This window comes from Solanum verrucosum, unplaced genomic scaffold (genome assembly GCF_900185275.1).
Source record: "Solanum verrucosum unplaced genomic scaffold, falcon-dt-bn FXZP01000280.1, whole genome shotgun sequence".
NCBI classification, from domain to species: domain Eukaryota; kingdom Viridiplantae; phylum Streptophyta; class Magnoliopsida; order Solanales; family Solanaceae; genus Solanum; species Solanum verrucosum.
In genome coordinates, this window is record NW_026019982.1 from 1,923,379 (window position 1) to 1,950,991 (window position 27,613).

The 27,613-nt window shown below is 29.7% G+C and overlaps 1 protein-coding gene across 1 annotated transcript; it reads right to left on the minus strand.

Moving 5' to 3' along the window:
- Positions 1–18,746: 18,746 nt before the first annotated feature.
- LOC125817604 (uncharacterized) lies at positions 18,747–19,341 on the minus strand. The gene has a single exon (XM_049497152.1). The coding sequence runs from the start codon at positions 19,324–19,326 to the stop codon at positions 19,036–19,038; it is 291 nt and encodes a 96-aa protein (XP_049353109.1). The 5' UTR covers positions 19,327–19,341; the 3' UTR covers positions 18,747–19,035.
- Between the last annotated feature and the right edge of the window lie 8,272 nt (positions 19,342–27,613).

A 27,613-nucleotide genomic window follows, 5' to 3' on the forward strand; every position in this document is an offset into this window, starting at 1 on the left:
CATTTGTTTTTAAAGTTGTTTAGTATGGTATCAAAGTCAGATTAATCCCAATTTATGATTTCTCAATATTAAATTGTTCATGCACTAGGTTTCTAGTTTCAGACGTAAGCCGTGAGTCCCACATCAATATAAGGAGGAGAATTTAGACTATTTAAATGATCTTCACAATCCCCCCCTCCACCCCCCACACACACACTCATAAGCTAACTTTTGAAGTTGAATTAGGTCAAGAATTCTACTTTTAACCGTCTATCTATTGGTGGTGTGGTGTCTGATCCACCGATGATATCCCATAATTCTTGGCCGAGAAAGTAATGTTGCATTCTCATGCTCCATGATCAGTAGTTTCTTGCGTTCAGCTTCTCAACGCAATTGAGAGTGCTTGAGAAATTCGCCATTGATAAGTGCCTCACGACTTGTAGCCTCTAACAATAGCTTGTAGGATCTTCTTTGAGTTCTTGTCTCGCTCTTATCCACCAGGCTCTGATACCACTTGTTGAATATTTTTGGTGGGAGATAACGGGCACAATCGATTTCTCATAACTTGAATTTTATTATATCAAAGTAAGGACTCACTTCGGTCTTTCAATCTTGATCACACTTGTTGCTTGCTTCAGCAACACTCTCTACTTGAGCACACACTTGTTTGCTCTCTTGCTTTCTTACTTACTTGCTTTGTTACTTGGTTTATTGCTTAGTTGCTTACAACTCAAATGGACCACCACTATTTATAGGAGGTGATGGAACAATCTAACTAAGCATATTTTTCTACTCTATTCTAGAATATTCCTCCAACTACTTAATTTTAGAACTACCCTATCTAGAACATTTCTAGACTAGTCTTTCTAGAATACTCATTCTAGAGATCTTCCTTCAATTCTCTGTAACTCAGGAATATTCTAGATTTTTCTTGACTTATCTTAAGTAAATAATTAAGTTGGTGATGAATTATTAACAATGTGTAATAGATATCGAACCCCCTTCCATTGGTTCGTATATTTACTTTTCAGATTTTGAACCCTCTTATTAAAAATTCTGGCTCTCCGCCATTGCTTAAGGTTCAGATCTTGATCATGTTGTGATACACCACCAAAATATGCTTTACTTTTAAAAGTTTAATTTTTGATTATATAATATGTAAACTGAAGTTTGATCAGTTGATATTTCGATGAATTTTTATAATATCTTTGATATGTATTAATTTGTACACGTGTGAACTATGATCTTATTTAGCTCAGTGAGTAATATCTAGGAAATTACAATTCTAATGAGGATGTTATAGTCACACACATAGGATAGGCCTCTCCTCTCGGCTTCCTTAATTTGAGGGTTTGGGTTTGAATCTTGAACATGAAAAAGTTTTAGTGGGGAGTGTTACCTCTCAAATGGGCCTTATCAACAACATAATCAACGTAAATCTGAATTAATTGGACTTCAATACAAATATTGAACAATGATTGGAAAAGTATTGAGAAATGACTAAAGCTAGTTAATAATAAGAATAAATTAAGAATTAGATGACATTATTTTTTTTCTCTTCTTAAATAGATAAGTAAAAACGAATATCTATTTCGATGCAAATTTTATAGTGATACAAGTTACATATATACTGGAAAATAATGCTAAAAAAGGATATTATTTCTTTTATTTTAAAAAGTTCTATTTTGGTTATATAATATGTAAACTGAAGTCTGATCAGTTGATATTTCGATAGCTTTTTATAATAGGGAAATCAATTTTCTGAATATTTTAAAATAATTGACGTCCTAACTGAAGCCAGAAAAAGCTTAATTGTTTTTCAATATCAACTTCCGGAGATGGGTATTTACCTTTTCTCAAAGATAAATTTGGACATTTTCTCAACAAAAGAACCTTGTATGGATTGGTTTGTAAAGTTATCTAAAGTAATTTGAAAACAATTACTAGAAATAAAATTACTCTATTCATATATTTTTATTTGATTAATTTGGACTTTGCATATTTTTTTAAAAAAATAACGATAAGACATGAGTATTATACTTTTATATGGATATTAATTGATGTTTAATTTTAGATTTGAGAAAATAATTTGGAGAATAAGTAATTAATATTAAGATTAAATATGGGAAAAACAATCCCTTAATATACTAAAATGACAAGTAATTATAAAAATATAAATTTTTAATATGATGGCCGAATAGAAATTAACAGACGGGGTAAACACTAGACCATAAAAATCAAGTGATTCCCTCCGTTTTTTTAAGTTATCACAATTTCCTCTTTCAGAGTTAAGCGATATGAATTTTGACTAATATTTTAAGATATATTTTTTAATCATATTGCTATGAAAAAATTGTAATTTATAGCACTTTTCATATAATTTTTGAATATAAAAAAAATTATTTTAAAATATTGAATTAATGTAATAAAATTTAAGTGTGAAACTAGTCAAATTGACTCTAAAAATTGCAACATGACAACTAAAAGGAAACGAAGATAGTTAATGTACGTAATCTCCTAGATGGTCTGAAAACTAGTCAAATTGACTCTCAAAATTTTTTATTTTAAAATTTCAAATTAATGTAATGTAATTTAAGTTTGAAAACTAGTTAAATTGACTCTAAAAAATTGCAATATGACAACTAAAAAGAAACGGAGGGAGTTAATGTACGTAATCTCCTAGATGGCTTGAAAATTAATCAAATTGACTCTCAAATTTTTTATTTTAAAATATCGAATTAATGTAATCTAATTAAGTTTGAAAACTAGTCAAATTGACTCTCAAAATTTTTTATTTTAAAACATTAAATTAATATAATCTCACTGTACTACTTGATCTTTGGCATTTAATTCTTTTCCTATAAATACTCCCAGAAATAACATACTCAAAGCAGATTAAAAAAACAGAGAAAAAGAATTAAATAAATATGGTTAGTAGCAAAGTCAGTGTCCTCACTCTCCTCCTCCTGTGTGGTACGCCTTCTTTTTTTCTTTTTTCATTCAATACAAAGTTACACTGTTATAAAAATGTCAAAAATTGCTCTAGAAAAAGTGATGTCAAACCGGAGGTCGTTAATTTTTTTTAAAAAAAAACGACCTCCGAAAGTCAGCATCGCTTCTTTTGTTTTATATATAAAAGAACGATTCTTTTTTACCCCAAATCAATTTTTAAATTACAAAATTAAAAAATACATCATCGGGGGATGAAAATCCTCATCTTTACTATGGAAGAATACCTTTTTTGTCACTAGATAATTTTTGTCAGTCTAACTTAAAGATTAAATGTATATTTTAAAATTAAATTATTAATACTAAATATAGAAATATATCATTCTATTTAAAATTGTCTAAAAAAGTAAAACATATAAATTGAGACAAAAAGATAGTGTTATTTTATTATTTTATGCCAATAATTACTAGTATTATGTTTGTGTTTGCAACAGTTTTGGTGGTGGAAATAAATTATGTTGAGTGTGAGTGTACAATGGAATGTGCACCTTGGGTGATGTACATGGCTTGCCCATCAACAGGATATAAGATGGTTCCAGAAAATTGCATGACCTGTTGTAGAGCACCAAAGGGATGCAGACTTTATAGTGATATTACAACATATGTATGTACTGGCGATGGCCATTTTTAATAATTATGTAACCCTTTTTTGGCAATTGTCAAAAGGGATATTATTACTTTTATTGAAAAAATAATAATCAATTATATTTCATTGACTTTTTATAGTATCTATAAAACTTGTACATTATATCTAGGACTAGGACAAGTACAATTCTAATGAGAATGGTATAGTCACACACATAGATATCTAAGCACGCAAGCACACATAGAAAGAACATTTCGGCTTCAGGTTTGGGTTTGAGTTCTGAGCATGAAAAAGTCTTTAGTGGGAAGTGTTATTTTCGAATGGGCTTTACCTAGCGGCTAGCATGAATCTAGATTAGTCAGACTCTAATGTGAATATTGGATACTGAATGGAAAAGCATTGAGAAATGACTATAACTAGTTAATAATAAATTCAATGATTTGGAAAATCCGTTAAGAAATGACTATAGCTAGTTAATATTTTATCCATTTTTGTCAATTATTTTGGATGGTCACCAACTTGGGATAAAAAAAAAATTGTACATTGTAATTTCATCCAATTGATCACAGGGTTGCCAATTTCTTTGTGGAGATTACAGAGTCTATAACTCTGTTCTCTTCTCCATCTATCCTTTTTTTGGTTGTTCTTTTTCATTGAGATGTCCGTCCCACAACTGGTCGATGTAATGTTTGAAATTCAATGTCACAACTAAAGTCTATAGCATGTATAATGTGGGGTGTATTGGATGTAGGTTCGCACGGATTTGTTTTTTGGGCTATGTCATATCAAGCCTTAAAGTGTGTATATAATGTAAATCTGAGTCATATCTTATAAAATTCTTCACTTTCCTCTCATGTTTAAGATGTCATGTGCATCTCATCTTCAAAAGCTTGTTAGCCTAGAAATCTGTCAATCATGCTTGATTTGTCCTGATCAACCCAGCCTCCACCATGGGCGTCACATACACCGCCTTAGGAACTCAACATACTCATTGAGGTTCGCCCCACTATCATAGTAATGGAGTACAAGCTTGGCTCTAAGCCTAGGCCCGCACGAATTTGTCTTTTAGGCAAGTCCATATTGAGCCCAAAAAACACATATACATCGTGAACTTGAGATTTGACTTACAGAGCTCTTTACTTTCCTCTCCCATTTTAATATGGGATTCACCTAATATATTATGCGCACCTTAGTTACATGATTTTTCTTAGTCTGAAAGTCTCTCATCAATCCTACTTGACATGGCCTCATCAACGCCCCATCCTATGTCACAAACGTTACACGATACACCAAACAAAATAGTATTGCAGTTCGTGTAAGCCAAGGGTCTCCAAGTTTATTGACCCCTTTCTTGCTAGTTATTGTTGAGAGGTGAACACCATGTTGGATTAAGTGAAGACAAGCTAAGTTATATAAAGATTAATGATGAAACACACTAAGAGATCAACTAGCAACATGATTTCATTATATATGAATTTTAAGGAAAAGAGAACCAAGACACATCACAAAAGCAACATTATTGCTTTTAATTTTATTCATACAATATTATTAGCTTTAAATTTAAAGATGTCTTCTCTTTCCCAACAAAAATACCAAGTAATTTAAGTTGTTTATGCTTAATATTCCCTTGTCGATATTCTTAGAAGAAGGAACCATCAAGGCATATCCATTCACCAACGAACATTTTTTCACAATTGAGATTGGGATTGAAAGTTGTAAAGTCCTTAGCGGTCACACTAAATAATTGCATAATGCTGAAGCATGTATCTCCAATATTTGCACCATAAATCTTACTACATATCAGACCAGAATTCGTCCCAATTCCAGCTGCACCATCAAGAAAATAATTATTGATAAATAAATTAATAGACAATTTAACTAAAATACTAAAAATTATGCTAGATATTAGTAGGTTAAAATTTAGGCATAATACATAAATGTGTCATTTAACTTGGTCTTATTTCACTTTTATGCCTTCCAACTTTGTAAGCACTTAAACTTGTATAAAGTTGAATAAGTAGACACATGAATCATATGTGGCATAATATTCAAAGACATATAGGATGTCACGTAGGACGTGTGTGTCTATTTATTCAACTTTATATAAGTTCAAATATCTACTTGTGCATACCCAAGTCGGAGGGAATAAACGTGAGTTGAGGCCAAGTTAAAAATATATTTATGTATTATGCCAATTATGTCATACTTACAGGAAACAATTCTACTTTCTGCTATGTTAATGGAGAGAAGGAACAATAGAACAAAGCTGAAAAACATGGTTAATTTGTAGTTTGATCTGGCCATTTCTGCTATTTAATTGGGGAAAAAAAAATTGATTTTTCTGTTCTTTCGTAGTTTTCTTGTCCTTTGGATGGATTACTTTGATAATAATGTCATTGCTTTTATAGTGAAGTTACTTTGGATGGTCATCAACTTGAGATTAAAAAAAATGTACATTGTAATTTCATCCAACTGATCACAAGGTTGCCAACTTCTTTGTGGAGATTACAGAGTCTATAACTCTGTTTTCTTCTCCATTGCCCTTTTTTTTTGTTGTTCTTTTTCATTGAGATCTCCGTCCAGCAGGTGGTCGATGTAATCTTTAAAATTCATTGTCACGACCATAGTCCATGGCATGTATTATATGGGGTGTATTGGATCTAAGTTTGCACGGATTTGTTTTTTGGGCTATGATATCTAAAGCCTCAAAAGTGTGTATGTATCATATAAACTTAAGTTGTGTTTTATAAAAGTAAAAGTTGCGTGCATTTCATAGTGTTAAAAGCTAATTAAATTTTATCCTACTCATTTTCAAATTATAAAAATTCCTTTAAATTAAAGGATTTCGGATATATAGATACATTGTCATTCAGGAAAACATAGCTCACAGATGTATCTAAGAAGGGATAGGAATATATCTAAGAGGGGATAGAGATGTATCCGAGAGAGGATATGGGTGTATCTTTGGAATTTTTGTAATTTTTTTAAATGACAGAGAATTTTGTAGATTGTAGTAAAATAAGATATGTATTTAGATAATTTTTCCTTTATAAAACCATTCGATTTTACTCTCTCCTTTTGATGTGGGAGGAAAAGCTATGACCAATCTGTCATTCATCTCTTCCCTCGATCTGCAAAATTGAAACTACAAAATCACAAATATGGAAGCTCCATATATGAATACTTCAACTCTCGTCTTGGAGTTTCATCAAGTCTACACTCCAACAAGTCTTGAAGTAGAGACATTTGTACGTATCAAAAAAATTTATTGGATCCTACAAGACATGTTTAAATTTAATTGGAACTCTACCAGAAGTATTCATTTTCAGTTAAGGTTGTTGGTAAGGGTGTGCATCGATCGATACGGTTTCCGATTTTTAAATAAGTCAAACCAATAACCAAACCAATAAGAGATTTTGTATCGATTTTAGTCCTTAACGGTTCGGTTTTCGGTTTAACCAATAAGAAAATACTTATAAAATAAATATATAACTTCTCTAATAAATTTGATGCAACAACACAATAATGTAATTAAAAAAACTATACAAGTGTAACACAAAGAGAAATTAAGAGGAATAAGGTTCTTACTTTAGATTTTAACATTTTGTATAATGTGAAGTTGTGAACTAAAAGTCACTTTGAAGTGTGAATTGAAGGCTAAAGGATAAAGAAAGTAACTAGTAAGGTATTGAGATTTAATATATAATAAGTATGTACAAGTAAATGTAGTAAATTACTATGCTTAATGGGTTATCGAATTACCCAATAACCCAATATTAAAAATCAATACCGAATTGATAACCCGATAATTTTTTTATAAAACCGTTAGTCTAGTAACCCAATAACAATAAACCAATAACACTTTTTTAGGTTCGATTTATAAGTCGATTCGGTTTTTGCACACCCTAATTGGGGATAGTCCATCCTAAATAGTAGTTTATGCCTACATAAAGGGTATTATATTTTTTTAAAAGGCATATCAAATATCCCATAAACTTCTAAGATATTTATAAAGAGATTAAGAAGATGGTTATTTGAAATCTAACATATCTAACTATTTTCAAACAAAATATCGGTGTCATGCAGATTCATACAAAAGAAAAAGCTTATTTCTCAAAAAAATTTATCAAATTCCTAAAACAAATCAAAATACAAATAGATACATATTCCAAAAAATTAGACTCCTGATTAAAAATATAAAGTAAAAAATGACATCAACAATCCAAAAATACGAATGCTTGTTTCTAAATTAAAAAAAAAAACAAGTTTCAGATTTTAAAAAAAATCATAAACGAGATCAACCCACTAAAGAAATAAGAATCATGTGTCTACCCCAGAAATATCAGATTAAAAAAAAATCTTAATTTCTTTATGGCATCCTCTTTTACTAATTGGCAATATATTGCCTTCTTTTATTTTTTTTAACAAAAAAAGATTTTAAAAAATTAAATTTTGCAATTAATTACCTGAGAAAAACTTTTTTAATTAAATTAAATAATTTTTAGGAGGTAGCATCTAAGTGTCCTTTTTTATAGGGAAGTTGGCTTTTTATCCTTTTTTTTTTGGGCAAATCACATAAATCCCACTAGTTTAGGTCTTAATTATTAAGATTCCCAATAGTTTCAAATATTACTTCCTCTACCATATTTTATGATTAGGATACATGAGTCTGAATCCATGAGATACATATATCTGTCGAACTTTAAAATTGAGATACAAAATTTATTTATTTAAATTAATTGGTTGTAACTTATTTCCTTAATTAGAGGAGTAATTGAGGATTTTCAAAATACATAGATAATTAATTTCATTTATTATTCTTTGAAATAGTAAATTCATTAATATTATTAATATAAGATAAAAACATGTATATCTTGGTAATGTAATTTGATTAATTTCAAATTATTACTCTTAAAATAATAAATTCATTAATTTGATGTATCTATTATCAATATATGATGTATCCAACAAACTAAACATTTAGATACAGGAGTGCCATACAAGTACATTCATATGTATCATAGAAGTATCTAGCATTAATTTCATGTATTTGTTATACGTATCTAGTATTAATTTTATGTATATATATATATATATTAATTTCATGTATCTTTTATATGTATCTAGTATGAATTTGATGTATCAAGTATCAATTGCATATGTTATATCCAAAAACATGTATCTCGAATACATAGTAAACATATACATCTAATTATGTGTATCTAAATATGGAATATACAAAAAGAAGAAGCATATACATCTAATTATGTGTATCTAAATTTCATACGTTATATCCAAAAGCATGTATCTCGAATACATAATAAGCATATACATTTAATTATATGTATCTAAATATGAAATGTAGTTGACACACATGAATCTATGAACAAATCACGACTGTAGAGTATCTGTCGTATCATTAATATCATTGTGTTGTTAAAAATCATGTATCCGAAATTTAATATATAGTGGATACATATACATGTTCAGATACCTCATTACTAAAAATACAACTCGAATCTTAATTAAGATTACTACTTATTGGATACACATGTTTCAAGGGCTATATCAAAGTAATATTGGTACTACCACATCCATATCACAGTAACCAAAGAAAGTCTTAGAAGAACACCAACAAACAAAAACTCTCTACAATATTCCCTTTGATCCTTTTGCACTGTGGCATAACATAATCAAAACTAAGATCCATTTCTTTCTGAGACAAACAATCAAGACCCACTATGAATTGAAAGTTTTCCTGTAGCAGTTACTGTGATTGGAACTCGTGATAAATGAACAATACAAAATGATATTTTGGTTCATGATATCTTGAGAAGAAGAGAGTAGATTAACTATTGTTGAAATGAAATTGTAAGGTGAAATTCTTGAATCAGAAAGGAGGAGACATAATTGAGTGATAAACATGGAAGGGGAGAATTAAGAGATAGTGGTTGATTTGGAGTGAAAGAGTTATTTAAGCAGATAATTAATCAATAATAGTTTTAAGGGATGTGGGTATCTAATAGTATTTTCAAATAATATATTAATATATGGTATAAAATACTAAAAATGGTAATATATGTAATTGTTTAAAAGTAAAGATAATATTAGTATATATAGTAGTGATGTATGTCTAATAAGGTAGTTTATCCTTTTTTTTCTCTTCTTTCCCATACGCACACCAATTTCTTTTGATTGATGTCTTTTTATTGATTATGTAAATATTTATTTAATTAATTTCTTCATTATTTTAAATAAAAAAATAATTTACTGTTTATTAGAGTTCTATATAAAAAAAAAGCATTCATCCATAGTCTGTTTTTTGTGTTTAACTTTTAAATTCGTCTATGTTTAATTCCCTTTTATATTGTGGTTCAATTTTTGGGGGGTTTTAATTTATGAAATGGGAGGTTATGTTTGTTTTAGGCGAAAATTTAGGTAAAAGTAATTGATTATGAATATCAATGTCATGGTTAAGAAAGTTATCCTAGGATTATTCATAAGAAGGGGATTATGATGATTCATCCCATAACTTTATATTTTAGTCATGTAAGTTCTTGTTTTATTACTGTTGAACATTTTAAATTTCATGTGCATTCTTCATTTACACACTAAAGAAATATGAAATGTAAACAAATTTTGAGTGAATGAATATATAGATAGTTATACATGAATTGCAAAGTATACCTGTTGTTCAAGAGATAAAAAAGAACATTCAATGCAGTGTATTCATTGTAGTGTATATATATTATAATCGAATGAATACATAAATTGTTCAATTTTTCAATATATATATTTATTACCGGACATAATATAAATATAAATGTATACTAATAATTAGTGAATGAATACAATATTTGTCTATCCATAAACAATCATAAATTTTTTTTATCTTATACAGATAATTAAATCATAGAATAGAAATTTGGAGATACGATCCTAATCTTCTTTTATCTTATTGTCCTAATATTCAATATGTTTACACAACCTTCAAAGAGTTCATGTGAATTTTAATGCTTAGAGTTGCCATTGGAGCCTATCTATGCGGTCATTTGTTGCAATACAATATCTTAATATTTGTTATCAAAATTCTTATTAATAGACAATAAAGTTTAAGTAATTTAATTTAAATTTCTAAAATATTAGACAAAATTCTACTGTCATTTAACCAAAAACTTATAAACTAAAAAGAAAATTTAATACATTTCTAATGGAGTCATAAGTACTATATAAGAAAATAACTAACTTATGTTAATAATAGTTTTAGATTTATAACACATACGTATATTAGTAATTTTCAGTGTGGTTATATGAAGGCTTGAAGTAGAAAAAGTTTTCGACTTTGGGCTTATATTCAACATTACTAAAACATTCTGTCTTTCAAATCAATTAAAGATGTGTATACTACAAGAAAAAAAATTGAAGGTCCGTTGGGCCTTTAAATGAAATAAAGTGTAGACGTTAAAGAAAAAAGGTACAAAGAAAGAAAAAAATATATACATACAAGACTAATAATTTAGTTAAGTCTTTGCTAATACTAATGGGATAATTACAGAAATATATAATTATCTAATTTACATTGCAAAATATTTTGTGAGGCATAATTGCTTGTTTCGTCTTGTATAGTGGCTGTGAAAGTATAGCAACTCATTGTCTTGTTCTATTTGCATTGATGATTTATTCCTAGAATGAATAGTGAGGTTCTAGTAAGTCAAATCATATTAATTTGTTAACTCTCATTGCATCATCATACCTATTCATGCATGTAAGTGATAATTACACGAGCTTTATTGAATCCTTATTATTTACACTTTTGTTTGAGTGGTTGTTACGTATTGTTTCATAATATATTATATTGTAGTGTATTGGATTGGATTGTGTTGTATTGTATCGTATCATATTGTTTTAATGAATATAATATTTGGATAGATTATATCGTTTCCCGTCGTTATATAATGTCACACATCTATAATTTGAATGATAAACCTACATGAAAAGTAGGGTACGGGGTAGAGCTACTTTGAAAAGGTGGGATAAATGATGAAAAATGATTATTAGATAATAAATAAAGATAAAATGAGAATAAAATATTAAGGTAACAACGCGATCACACCAAATCGACCGTTATATCAAATGGGTCTTTCCGTCGTTACCTAATGATGAATTTAAACTATACGATACAATAGAATTAACTAAAATCAAAACAAATATTGTATTTAAACTAACACTACAATACAATACAACATGTAACAACATTCCAAACTATACAACATGATGGATTTAGTTTTTTCTTATAAAAGTAGAGAGTAACAATTGGGATATTGAGAATTAATATGTTTGTTTACCATGAATCTTTGATGTTTGATATTAATTTAAGTTTTTGTTCCTTCTATGTGTGAAGTGCTCGAGTGAGTCCATCGAACCCCGTTTCTCTTTGTGCTTGCTTTGGCACATAGGTTTGACGTGAAGTTGAAATTGAAGCAGATAATGATGAAAGGGAAGCAAATATATAGGTGGAAGATATGATATACATCTGATATACACCATGTATATATAATCAGTATACCTGATATACAACAAGATGGGTCAAAAGCCCCAAAACTCAGCAACAAAAGGGCCCAACTGTTAGTCCAGGCGGACAGAAACTAGACAATTTCTTTTTCTCTTTGCTTATTTAGCTACCTGATTGTATTTTATATTAGCTTTAGTTTTTAACTTTGCGTTTAATTAACTTAATCAAATTTCCTAAAAGGGTTTCTTTGTGTTGGATCTATATATATATATATATATATATATATATATATATATATATATATATATATATATATATTTAAATTCCGCAAATTATATATTGTCGCAATTCATGGCATACAACTCCGTCACATGGCAAATTAAATGCATAAGGAAAAGAGCGATTATATGACTATTCGCATTCATTTCTTCAGAACAATATCCTACTTTTTGGAGTAGTAAACGGGTAGTTGGTTCATGATCGTCCAATACCGTTTATTATCTTCATTCCGCAGTTTGTCCAACTTGGGTGACCAGTTTATTTTCAATAAAACTCACTCTTAGTCAATAAGCGTAGAGCAAAGTCAAAATCATGATTTGGGGCATCGATCTAACATGACCTAATACCCAAGATGTATTGGGTTCAATAGAAAGACCGCATTTAGTGTAAAACGACCCCCGACCTAAATGAGCATTCATGCTTATATGTTTAAAATTTATAGGATGTATGTGGCAAATCATTGTCCTTCGAGACTAGAAGTTTATTTTAATTAAAAGAAAATAATCTTCACGAGCCGCTACTTCATCCAAAAGGCATTGGGAGTCCAAAAAGGAAGGAACTGATTATTTATATCCCATTTTTTTTCTATTATGTATCCCTATTCAATTTATTTCAATAAAGTTTGTATAGATATTATTCATGGTGCCACAAGCCTTGAAATGATACGAAAAAACACTTATAATCAGTGTGCCCCGCAAATAGTAAAATAGAATGGCTTTATAGGAAGTTGGAAAAAAATAAAATTGGCTTTACAGGATCATGTAAAGCTCCTTATAAATGGACTTTTCTTTTGTCCAAGAGGTGCACAATATTGGTACGATGATATTGAGTGCAAAACTTGATATGTGAACGTTACTTTTTTAAAAGAACTCTAATTGGGAGTCTCATATTAGAAAGTATAAATTATAGGAACCACATATTATAAGTACTAAATAAGATCCTATCCCTTCTAGTTTTCTATTTATCAAAAATCTCTTAAAAATGATGTTTGCGGGATACATAGCGTTGTGCATGGATACATTAGGTTTGATACATTCCACATAGCGGGATACATAGTGTTGTGCACAGGATGCATTAGGTTTGATACATTCCACATAGCGGGATATATAGAGTTGTGCACGGGATACATTAGGTTTGATACATTCCACATAGCGGGATACATAACGTTGTGCACAGGATACATAGCGTTTGATACATTCCACATAGCGGGATACATAGCGTTGTGCACGGGATACATAGGTAAAATAAGGGATTTTTGAAATTTTTGAAATAAGTAGGGATAAATGGATATTAGGTAAGTAAAGGAGTGTAGTTAAGTAATTTGTCCTATTAGAAATTATATTACTTTCTTGGACGAAAATTTAAGAGAAGGAAGACACCAAAAATAAAAAGACAGAGAAGGAAAGTAAGAGGAATGCTGCATTAACAGTGACATATTTATGAATTATTATTGTCGATTGATATTGATATACTACTAACTTGCTAGGCTCCACATATTAAAGCAGTGGTTTTAAATTACTAGAATAATAATGTGATTCTCCGTCAAAATGGACTTTTCTTGTATACTAGATGTAGACATATGTTACAAGGAAATTAAGGTCCAAGATTTAATCAGTTACTGAAGTCTATTGTAAGAAAAATAAAAAAAATGAGAGATGTGTCGAAAATATTTCTGAATTTGACGTAAATTATTAGTTTCGTCTGACAGTTTTAAAATTACTCATCTACTTGACTAACTAAACTTAGATGCACCCTCGATCTGCCACACGACATAGCAAGTGGTCTCAAACTCTTTTATGATATGCAAGTCTTGATAAAAAAAATAGAGAGAAGTGTTAAACACCCCTAAACTTGACGAGAATTTAGGGGTGTATTTCGCTCATATTGCAAGATTGGAGGTGTATTCAAATTTAGTTACTCAAGTAAAGAATTGATTTTAATGTTAATAGTTCGAGGATGAAACTAATAATTTACGCTTGATTAGGTGTATTCAAACACTCTCTCTCTCTCTTAAAAAAAGTAACTCTTTTGATAACTTATAACTAAATCTCAAACAAATTATTTACATAAATTAAGTGATCCATAGACGAACTTGTAGCTCTGTCTAGGGAGGTATTGTACTAATATCTTAGAAGAGAATTGAGAAAAAGACACAATTTGTCTTCATAGAAATGTATTTCCCCTTAGAAAGACACAATGAAAAGGTTCAATTTCTCAATGTGCACACTCTCTTGAATTGAGGCTGGGATGCATGTTGACACCTTTTCTCATAGCACAAGCTATAGGCTTGCTAGTTGCCTCACTCCAGTAACACCAAGGTGATATACTGCCATAATCATCAAAACACGAGTCAAATAAGAATAATATAAGTGCAGAAATTGATATATTCTATGATATGGGTTGATCCACTTTTAATCATCATTGGATAACCAACTCCGGGTTGAGGCCCCTCAATGGGTTCTAATTCTAAGAAAGGGGGGCAGCGCCCTGAATCAATCAAAAAAGGATAACCATAAATTTTACCCAAGGGGAATGGCAAAAGCAAGAGGTTTGTTCACTCCCCTATAGAGAGTCTATGGAGCATAAATCACAAACACATTGGAGGATATGTGCCAGTGATATAACTAATGTTAAATTTGGACAACCCTTGACAGAATTGGTGCGCACAGGTAAAAGTCCCCTTTAAAGCAATAGCTCGCAAACTACACAAGAGAGGTAATCCACACTAGGCAAGCCTGTGAGACGAGCTCGGCCCAAGAGACAAATTTCTTGCTTTAGCTGACAAGGAGTTTCAAACTTGAGACCTACAACGTCTCAAGCCCAAACCACTAGGTCACCGAAGGGTAATTTCTTTTCACCAATCTATATTTGGTGCTAGGTTTAACGGCAGTATCATAGAAGTAAAAAATGGATAAAATTGTACTAGTTCGTAATCAGCAACATCACATCATAAGTAATTAAAGAATAAACTTTACAAACATAAAAAAAAAAACTTACTTATTTCAAACAGCGGCATGCTGTTGGATTTTCGCATAACTTGGAATTGAGGGATACACACATCACAATCCAAACAGGTTTGCGTAACAATTATCCCTAATTCATGTGTTATTTGTAAATCTATCTAATTAACATAATTCAAAACTGCAAAATTCATATAGAAAGAAAAAAAAAAAAAGAGACTTCACCGGTTTGAGGTTTGTTCCTAATCGGACTGCCTGACTTACGGAGAAAAGTTGTTGGGCTAAACAAAATCACTAGCCCGGTTATATCGGATGAAGAGTTATTGGGCTGAATAAAATTACTGACCCGGACTTTGTACCTTTCGGAATAAATATGTAATAGTGTTATAAATATACTAGATAGGTATGGCCCGTGCTAACACGGACCAATGTCATTTGAATGTGGTTACTTTTGACACTATGAAAAGTCATTCCAAAATATATCAGCACTACAATTGCAGAAAATACAATTGAATGCAAACACTTATTTTTGGATTTTAAGCTTTGAAATTACAAATGATTAAATCCTATTATTAGGAGAGCTAAGAGTATATCAATTCTCGCGCTATCAAACTCCAGTAGTGATTAAGAATTGGAGTGATTGAGCAGAGGAAAAGGGAAGACGGAAGGAGGAGGAGAGCAAAAGGACCTGCAATGTGTGGGAACAACAAACCAAATTTAAATTTAAAGCATGCAGCATACAGAGATTCACAATTTTATAATGAAAAATTAAGAATATAAAAAAGAGTAAAAACTCGTCTTTATTGAAAAATCAAAGAAAAGCCCTTTTCGTTAGAATATTAATAATATATACCCATTAAATTTAGGATAACCATTTACATGAATGTAATCACATAAATCTTTATCTTGTTGAGATTTAGAATCTGTGGTAACTCAAATTTTTTAAAAAATAATAGTAAATACCCAAATGTCCCAAGGTAATTGAAGATACTAAAAAATGGAGAAAAACAAATGCTAACTCCAAAAGAAAACAGAGGCTTAAAATTAGTATACAACAAATTCCCAAAATTAGCAGTATGAGACCAAATATTTTCAACGAAAGCTCGATCACTTCAACTTTGCTGATCTACCTTCATTTCGACAGCTTTACCTAATCAATTTCCACATTAAAGACTTACAATAGTCAAATAGTCATATATACATGCATGTGCAAATCAATACACAAAGTTAAAATGAACACACGGTTTAATTTTAAAATTCTTCCTAATTTCACTGTCCACTTTTTTTTCCTTTTTGTACAACAATCTTATGAAGCAGCAAAATTGAAACAAAAGTCAAGCCAATTGAATAAAAATCGACGAAAAGAGAGCTAAAACCAAAAAGGAGAAAAAGCAAATCGAATATTAAGTGTACAGAGAAAAAACTTTAGCATGAATAAATGGAAGAAGGAGAAGAAGGTGGAATTGTACAGAACTATTCCTTGGAGATTTAATTGAGCGAGTTTTCCAAGGGATGGAGAATATGAAGAGATTCTAGGGTTTGTAGAAAAAGTGAACAAGGATATTGGAGGGAAACATGTGTTTTGCATATACAATATACACGTTATTTAGGGAAGAATGTAAAATTACCAATTTAGCCATGTCTGTACAACTTTTTGGTACAGTCCACATTACTTTTGGTACACCACTTTACTGCGGTGTTCGTCCTTAATATGAAGACAGGTGGTTTGATAAAGTAAAAATGAAGTACACGTGTTAATCCTCAATGAGATACACTCCACTTCTAAATAATAAAAAATCAATAAAGCACATAACACAATAGTTGGTGCATGTATTCGTTCTCTAAAGTGTCACTTCTAATAAGGAGTAACCACATAATACAATAGTTGGTGCATGTGTTTGTCCTCTAAAGTGTCACTTTTAATAAGGAGTAATATAATATATATTTGTATTTGTGTTTGAAATTTCTCCACGTGGAGAGAAATTTGTGAATAAGTATCATTAAATTAAATATTGTACCAATTGACAATTATACCCTTAAAAAATTATTCTAGATCTGAGTATCCCTTAACAACGTCTTTAATTTATTTTTAACTCTTACACTTCTCATCCTCTATATCAATTTTGCAATTACGTAGTATTTATTACTATTGATGAACATTTTCATCAAATGCACAGACTCCATTGATATTTGGTAACAAACTATTTTTTAAAAAAGTAAAAAGAAAAAACATTGATCCAAAAGAAATGAAAATTAAAAATCTAGGTACAAAGAAAATTGGGTAATTTTTATGGATATTCGTTTATAATACAGTGCGAAACAGAAATCTTTTTGTTTTTATTTTTTATAAATGTAGAAGAGGAAATTGAAGACTTGCATGCTGATAAACCAGAGAAAATTCACCAAATATAGACTATGTTGTAAGATTTTAAGGAAAACAAACATATAGATATTTGAAAGAAAAACATACCTCCAATTTGCTGAAGGGTAATGGAGGATTTTGATGAAAGAGGCCCTTATATAAGATTTGACTGGTGCAGGTGAGATTTTTATATGAAACAAGTCTACTCACCTTCCCTGGAACTCGAAATAATCCCTCTGCTCTAACTACATTTTACCTCCAAGATTATGAAAATGTGTGTTCATTTATTATTTCACAAAATATTTTCATCAAATTCACACCCTTCATTATATTTGAGAATAAAACTACAAAGTATTTAGCAAATTGATGTAGGCATTTTTATGGATATTGGTTACTATTACAGTGTGAATCTAGAAAAACTAGAAGAAAAAAAAATGAATTTGAAGAGGAACATGTTCATACGGTCTTGAAGAACAACTTTAACATGAAGAAGACAACTTTAAGAATTTTTGAAAGAAAAATCATACCTTGGATTACTGCTAAAAATAAAACTTGAAATGAAGATTATTTGTTTTTGGGTAAAGAAAAAAGACTTTTGCTAGTGTCTCATTAGGAATGGAAAATGAAACGTCCACATCGATGCAACTATTATTTTACCCTTGAATATAGACATATTTTCAAAACTACCATGATCGTCCCACCCTTCATGCTTCTAAAAAATTTATAGTAGTGAAGTGATCGTACTTTTTTTTTATTATTATTGTTGGCAAAGAATAAAAGATCACAAACTTACCATGTGTAGTACTTGAGTCCAAGAACAGAAAATGGATCAATTCTTTGACCCTCATTTCGAACTTCCAGTTAACCAGAAAATTTATTCAAGTCCTGCTCCGATCGATCGCCATAGATCTAGACGGTCTATTTTAATAGCTTTAATAAGAAATCAACCAATTATTAATAAAATTTTGCCATAAATTTAATTATTCTGGTATTAACTTGATAATTTATGAACCATCTATTATCATTCCGTACCAATCTTCCAAGCAAAAGAAGAAAATATTGTTTGGTAAACATTTTTATTTCCCTTCTCCATTATGATGCGAGACAAAAGGCTCAAAAGTAGTTAACTTTACAATAGTTAAACTAGGATATACACAAAATTTACTATTAGAGGTCGTAGTTCTGAGTCTTAAAACTGCAATTAGTGCCAAACGGGATCGGCCGAGTTAACTTCAGTTCATTCGCCCTCCGATACGAGTCAACTCGGTCAACTCACTCCCCGTTACGGTCGCCGGCGACTTCTAGCCACCTAAAATGGAACGGGAGACTTCCGATCTACCACCATACCTTAGCTTGGTCCCCAGCAGCTTAGGTACATAACTTGCCGGAGTGACTCATCAGTTTGTTTCCTCTTCTCCTCGCCTTTTCCACCTCCGATGAACCCTCCGACGTCAGATCCTAACATACCGGACATCGGCCGGAGACCGGCAACGTCGGCGCCGGAAGCGACAGAAGAAGAGAATCGTTTTTTGCCGTGGTTTAGAGATTGGATGCCGGATTTCAATTTCTGGCCGTGATCGGCGTGGCTGTTTACGACGGCGACAGTTGTGGCTACCCAAACGCGACTAAGGTAACTCATGATTAATTAATTTTGAATTTTAAGTGAAAAATAAAAATTTAGTTATCCTGATGATGATTCAAGGAAGCTTCAAAGTGATTGTGAGCAATGAAAAATGAAAGAAGAGAAGGCTCTTTTTATAGGCAAAAATAGGAAGAGTGGCTTTAGAAACCAGAAACAGAAAACTTGTGAAGAAATAGTGGCTTTATGATATTACTGGTGATTGATGGGCTAAGTTATCGAGGTTTGGACATATTCGCTTTACGATATGTCTTTTTTTCTCGCGAGATGAAAACCATCTCGTTTATTTATAATTATTACTTACTCCCTCCGTCCCTTTTTAGTTGTCCACTTTAGAAATGGCACACAGATTAAGACAACAATGATTAGCACAATGAAGTTACAATTTTACCCTTATGACAACTTTTCAATTCAAAATTACAATCACTTATTTGAATTAAAGTGAAATAAATTGGAGGGAAACAACATACACTTTTACAATTTTCAAGAAGTGTAAATAAGGGTATAATAGGAAAAAATTTGTTGTCCTTTCTTGATTTGTCAAAATGAACAACTAAATAGGGACAACTAAAAAAAGAAATAGGGACAAGTAAATAGGGACGGAGGGAGTATTACTTATACTTATTTTGGCAAAATAAAAGAAGATAAGATAGTACTGATGTGTAAAAATTAACTTGTCCCCTTCAAGAAAGCTACTTGACTATTGTACGATTAGAATGCTCAATCTTATCTCCATATAAATTGGACCTGGTTTATAGCTTCCAAAAATAATTTATTTTCCTGAAAAAAGATATCGAATGATAAATTTTAAATTAAATATAATTAATTTAGATAAAAAAGGTGAATTTTGAAGTGTGTAATTAAAATTTCATCCGTTGGAATTTGATGCACCAACATAACGATAATTTATGATTATTGTTGGTACAAAATTATACCTTTTTCTTTATAATGGATAATATAATAAATATCATTACTTTTTTTTTATGTTACTGGACTTGAAATCTTAACTTAGTGATTAGGAGCAGTTAATCACTATGGCCAAGAAGGCCGGTCATAGTGTCAAGATACTTTATCCAATGCATAATGATTAGGAGCAGTTAACTGCTCCTAATCACAATGTGCCTCCAACTATTTTTCGATAAAAATAAGGATAAAAATGGGTTTCTTTATATAATGTACATTGATAAAAAATATCTTTAGATTTCTCTTGGGAATTAATAATTGAAGCTAACTATTGAATTGTACATTAGTTGTTACTTTGATTTATCTATAAATGATTTAATTGTTAGTTGACTTTTCATATTTAGTTAAGAGAATGTAATTATTATTTTTTCAATTTTTATTTTTTTTATAAAAGATCAATTCTTCGGTGCACCGAAATTTTGAGACCCTTACAAGTTGCACCGAACCGAAGAATCGAACTTTTGAAAAAAATAACATCAATACCAAATTGAAAAATCAAAAAATCGAAGAACCAAATTAGTTTAGTTTGATTTTTTTATTTTTCGATATTTATGCCACTCCTATATCCGTTAGACATTAATGCCCAATAAGTTCAATAGACTATTAATCAAACATTTACTACCCTATCAACCCACCTAATCCTTTGCTAAAAAAAACACTCAATATATAGGCTTAAATCAAAGATTCAAAATAATCAACTCAAAATTGACTTAATCAATAATTTAATCTAAACTTATTTAATATAGATTGGATTAAAAAATATTGAATTCAAATACTGAAACTTCACATCAATTTTTTATTTTTTTTCATGTTAGATGTTCATACTTTTAATATTTGAATCACATTCGGACACATTTACTATATATATATATATATATATGATACTAATATTTTTAAACAAGCTATAACTAGCTTGCTTAATTTATTAAAGTGTAAACATGAAAAATCTTTTAAGATTTAATTTTAAGTCTAATACAAAAGTGGGACTAAATTCTTATCGAATCCGTATTGTCACATGTCCACCTTTAGTTCTAATATTCTTTGTAGTCTAAATTAATCACCAAACTTTTCAATTTCAAAGAAATGACCTACTTCCTTTTTAAGGATCAGCCATAAGTATCATGATCGAAATTTTAAAAACGCTTCTTAATTAAATTAAAATTTTATTATTTCATGAATTTACTTTTTTAGAATTTTATACATCTTTTGATTTATATGACACACTTCATGACTCCACTTTAAATAAAATACGTAAGAAATATTTGGAGGTCACCCAAGCCAATAAGACGTATAAAATTACACTCCGTGAATTGAGAATTTCGAAATGATAGAACGTACAAAGTATGACGAGATAACAAAATCTCGGCTCTTATTAGTAGGAAGTGAAGGGGACAGATGTCGACCTTATCCAGAAGTTTGATAAATGACTCATCTTAACTCCACCAATGAATAGTGCACAAGATTCATTCTGCTACACAACAATAGTGGGTCCCATCCATTTATGGGAAATTTCCATCTTTGCTGTCGTTATCCAATGATACAAAGCATTTGGGTAAAAGAGCTATTTGTGGGACCCAAAATTAGATAATGGACAAAATAGTATGGACACGTGGGGACCATCCGTGGGCCTCCACTATCACTAATTTTGGCTTGGTGGTCCACCTATGGACCATCACGTGATGGACCTCGACTCGCCTTTTGTTTTTATGCTTTGTATATATTTACGTAAATTAATACTTTAAATTTATATAAAATTAAATATATACATTTTATATATATATATATTATGTGGTTATGTCATATAAAATAAATGTGTATGTTTATTTAATTTTATACATATTTAAATATTTATGGATGAAATACTAAAATTGAAAAATATTAATATAAGGGCATCTCCAACTCAATCCTCTATTTTATTCTTCAAATATAGAGTTATCTATTTTTTCAAATAACCAACTCAAACCCAGTTCTCTATTTTACTCTCTAAAAAAAGAATTTTTTTTTCTCTCTCCTCAATATTATATTATTATTTCTATCTCATTCTTATTTTCTTATTTCATAATATAAATCATTTATTTCTTTTTTCCCAAATAATTATTTTATATCATTTTTAATGTGATATGAAATTATATTTTATTCTAAATTTTTAAATAACATAAATTGCAAGAAAATATAATATAATACATAAAATTAGGGGACAAATTCAAATAAAAGTGACATACAATTAAATAATATTTTAAAAAATATTATATTACATTTAAAAAAGAATTATGAATATTAGATATTTAATTAATGAAATTATATGTAAAATAATATGTTAATTAGAAAGTAAATAGAAATAATAATAAAATAATGAAAAAGTGAAATAGAGAGTGTGAATAGTAGTTCTCCAAATTTGGAGAACTACTATTCACCTCTCTAAATTTGAAGAATAGAGGGTGATTTGGAGTGCTCATTCTCTATTTTACTCTCCAAATATAGAGAATGGAGAGTAAAATAGAGGTGGGTTGGAGATGGTCTAAGTAGCTAAGTTAAAGGGCACCATCCTTGTACTTAATTTTTATACGGAAAAGGATAAAAAATATCCCTAAAGTATGTGAAATAGACCACTTATACCCTTCATTACATTTTGGGATCAAAAATATCCCCGATGTTATCCGAAGAGACCAGAAATATCCTCAAGAGTTAACTACCTAAATTTTTAGTGATATGGCAAGCCACATGGGACTAATTCCTCCACCTAAGCATTGTCAACTAAAATTCACTACAAAAGAACTTTATCTTTAGCGGCGACAAAGTCGCCACGAAATCTCGAAATATTGCCACTAAAGGTTATGAGTGATTTTTAGTGGCGACCAATGTTGCAAGAATCATTCGCTAGTAAAACCTATTTTTTTAACAAAAAATATGATAATTAATTTTCGGTTGCAACCTAATTTTCTAAAATAAATAACTTGCACTATCAATATTAAAAACATCCAAATTACTTCTCGATTCAAATCTCCTACTACACAATGCATCATTGTACATTTTATACATTTACATATGACATAAAAATAAAACATATAGTGTCTTCAAACTCCTCCTTAATCGATTTTATTTTTGGTTTTTTAAAAACAATGAAGAAAAAAACACAAAATCAGAATTTAATGTTAAAAAATCTTTAGTGATGATATTCTGGGCTTTTGTGGCGAGTGTTATCGTCGCTAAAGATCTAGTTCTTTTGCAGTGAATCCTAGTTGGCAACGCTTAGGTGGAAGGATTAGTCACACATGGCTTGCCACGTCAATAAAAATTTGGGGTGTTAACTCTTGAGGGCATTTGTGGTCTCTTAGGATAACGGCAGGGGCATTTTTTATCCCAAAATATAAGGAGGGATATAAGTGGTCTATTTCACATAGTTCAGGAGCAAATTTGACCATTTTTCAATTTTTATATAACAAATGTGCATAATTAATGGAGTACACGGTCCACAGCTTGAATTTTAATCAAATTGGTAAGAGAAATGCAAAATGTACGAGAAAGCCTATTACACATAAAATGTCAAATATATATAGATGATTATAATCTGTTGCCTGTTAGTCAAGTTTTTAGGAAGTCAAGGGTATATTTTTTTTATTTTTTTTTAAAAAACAAATTCAGAGAATTGATGTACTTGATTATGTTTTTAGGGTGATAATTTTTCTTTGAGTTATAGCATAAATCGAAGAAAAAACCCTCTTTTTTTTTTGAAATTTTTTTGATAAACGCAAAATTAATGCTCTAATATTGATTTTTAAAAAAAGGCTAAATTGGGTGTTGTTAATTTAGTAATTTTCTTCTTTGATCGAAATAAACGTATTCGCACGTGGTGAGTCATGGTTAATGATCTAATACGTACTTCTTCAACCATAATCATAGTGGTCCACAATTAACTTGACACCTCTTAAAAAATAATAAATTATAAGAATAAATTTAATATATTATACTATACTTTGAATATGTTAAATTTAATATTTTGAGAAATATATTAGATACTCATTGAATAACATTTAATATCAAAGGGGAAATAAATACAAAAAGATAAATTATCTCTTGATTTTTCAAACTGAATTATTATTGTTGGATAATTATTTTTAATATAATGGACAAGTAAAAATAAACATAGAAAATATTTTGTTGCTACCAACATTTCTTTTCCTTTTATCTTTTTTTTCAAGTTAAGTTGGACTGCGTGCGAATAACGGTTTGACTTGGATAGCTACAAAGATCACTTATCTAATTCAGCAGGTGCGCTAATTCACTTATATACATGTCTAAAAATAAGAAAGGAACAAAAAAAAAGAAGGAATATTTCTATTTTTGGTTTTTAATAAGCTGCTCATAATTCTCGTGTTTCATTTTTTCCAACAAAAATAGAATTGTATATATGTGTAATCTAGGAAAAAAATTATGCTATATAAATTGTCAAATATTTTAATGATTATGGTATGTTGGATAAGTTTTTAGGGAGTTAAAAATATATTTTAAAAGAAATTGTTTTAGAGAACTGATGTGTTTGATCATGTCTTTTAAGATGCCAAATTTTTTTGAGTTGTAATATATATAATAAATCCAAAAAGTATTTTTGAAACTTTAATTTGGTCAAACACAAATTGATGCTTTAATATTGATAGAAATATTTTAAAGTTAATTAGCTCAAAACAAATTTAAAATAGAAACTCAAGGTTAGCCGGTTTGGCCAAACGTTTGAGAGTTTAAAGTGCTTATTATAGAATAGTAAGGTGTTTCGTTTAGTTTTTGAGAGAAAATAAGTGTTTTTGGGAAGCAATAAAAATTATTTTTTAGAAGTTTAAAATAAAACGCAAAAACAATTTTTTGAAGTACACTATTGAAAAAATACACTTAGAAACACTTTGAAAAGAACTTGATAAAATTTAATTATTGTTCAACAGTATTTTTAAATTGATTGCTCAAACACAAATTAATTATCACTAAAAGTACTTCAAAATTATTTTTCAAAATAAACTGATTTTAGAACTCGACTAAACAAGATATAAATTCAGTATTTGGAGTTTAGTAATTTTTATTTTTTTTAAGATCCGTTTCATCTAAAAAGTAGCATGCAAAAATGATTTGCTAAATGGATAATGAATAGACTCGAATGCAGAATCTGAAAAATAATATGTTACTAATAGTTAATGAAGAGAATCAAATATAGAATTTCTTTATGTTCTAATATAAATTAAATTATGTGAATGACCTTATTTAAAAATAAAGTTATCAGAAAAATGAAATCATTGTTATTTGTTTTAGCCTTTTGATCTTCAAATCAAAATGAAGTGTTATTGCTTTTGTGAACCTTCTTGTGTTTTTCCTAATCCTCTTTGCCTTTTGCACTTTTAAATTTTAATCTCACTGTCCTTTTCATGAACATTAATTAAAGAACTAAGTACTACTTAACTTTGAAAAAAGAAAGAACTAAAAATCCCCTAATATCATATAATATGAACTTAATGCTATAAGGTTCACCTGTCTACTTCAACTAGTCCTTAGAAAATACCTGAGACAAAATAGAATCACTCATACTATATACAACAATAAATTTCAAGCAAAATCTGAAAAGAATAAAGTGTACGCAGATCTTATCTCTATTTTTATTAGATAAAAAATTATTTCGAATAGATTCTTAATTTTCAAAACATGATTTAAGAAGTACAAAAGAGAAAAAGAAAAAAAAATTATGATTAAAATATTAGATATAATCAAAGTAGATTAATCACTTATACTATGTGGAGGAGTAACTAATTAAAAAGATAAGATTTCTCTTTCTTTTGTTGTTCATAATATTATAATACTTAGTTGTGATAGAGAAATTTGAATTTAATAGAGTAAAAAAGATTTGAGGAATTATAATACTGGTTTAAAGTATTCCACCATATCTTCACCTAAACCTAAACTCCATTATTGCCAATTCATTAATCATTTAATATAAGCAACTTGCACTTGTTATGTTGTTTTTATGCGTATAAAATTAGTTAACTACCATTTCCAGCTGTCTAGATCAATAATCTGATGAACAGAATAATGTCAAATAATTAAGGGAAACTTTTGCATAGCTCAAAAATAATTTAATTATGCTCCATAGCTATAATTTGCTACTTACAACTCATAGGTATATGTTAGAGGAAGAGAGAGGCGGGTGATATTGGGAGAGGGAGGAGAGAGGGGAACTGTACATGTATATATGTCGAATTGTATATGTATACCTGTCAAATAATTGTATATATGTAACTGGTATGCATATATATTTGTATATCTGGTGAATGAGATTGGGAGAGGGAGGAGAGGCAATCGAGATTAGGAGAGAGAGGAGAGAGGCGAGAGAGAGTGGAGAGAGGCGAATAGTACATGTATATCTGTCAAATAATTATATATATGTAACTGGTATACATATGTATTTGTATATCTGGCGAGCGGGATTTGGAGAGGGAGGAGAGGCGAACTGTATATGTATATTTGTCAGATAATTGTATATATGTATTTGTATATCTGGCGAGCGAGATTGGGAGAGGGAGGAGAGAGGCGAGCGAAAGAGGACAAAGAATGGAGAGGGACTAGTTGTATTTGTATATTTGTCATATATATATATATATATATATATATATATGTATAATTTATATTTGTATATGTATAAAAGAGGAGAGAGGCTACGTAATTACAATTAAAATTAAGCTGCGAGCCGCAATTAGTTTAAACTGTAGCTATGTTAGCTAATTAATTAGTAGTATATGTTTACTTATCCGCATAATTTCCCTAATAATTAATCACCAAAGAGTCCCAAATTATCTCCTTTTTTCAAAAATAGAAAAATAAAAAATTGCGAAGCTGGACACCCTAAAAAGGCACGCACTTTATCCTAAAAGGCATCTTCAAAGTAATTTTTCTATCATTACCTTCACTTCAACTTTAATAAATTTAAGAGAACAATAATTGATGAGAGTTACATATCACTTAGAAATGTGGTGGGATGCACCTCGAGTTCGAGTCTTGAATTAAAATAGTCATAGTAAGAAGTATTTTATCTTTTAATAGGCCCTACTCAATAAAATCTTAATTAGTTGGATTAGTTGGGATGATTATACCCTTCAATTTTGTCATTTAAATCTGATAAACCCTTCGTTATGAAAGCGGTTCACATATACCCCTAATATTATACAAATGGCTCACATATACCCTTTCCTCCAACGAAAGTGAAAAAAATAATTTTAATTTAATTTTTTAATTATTCTTTTGAAAAAAATAATCTACATGAGTATATGGATTATACCCCACACATATTTTT

Coding starts and splice junctions, on each gene's coding strand:
- LOC125817604 (XM_049497152.1), bottom strand. CDS start 19,326: ATGAGTTACCTTAGTCGCGTTTGGGTAGCCACAACTGTCGCCGTCGTA.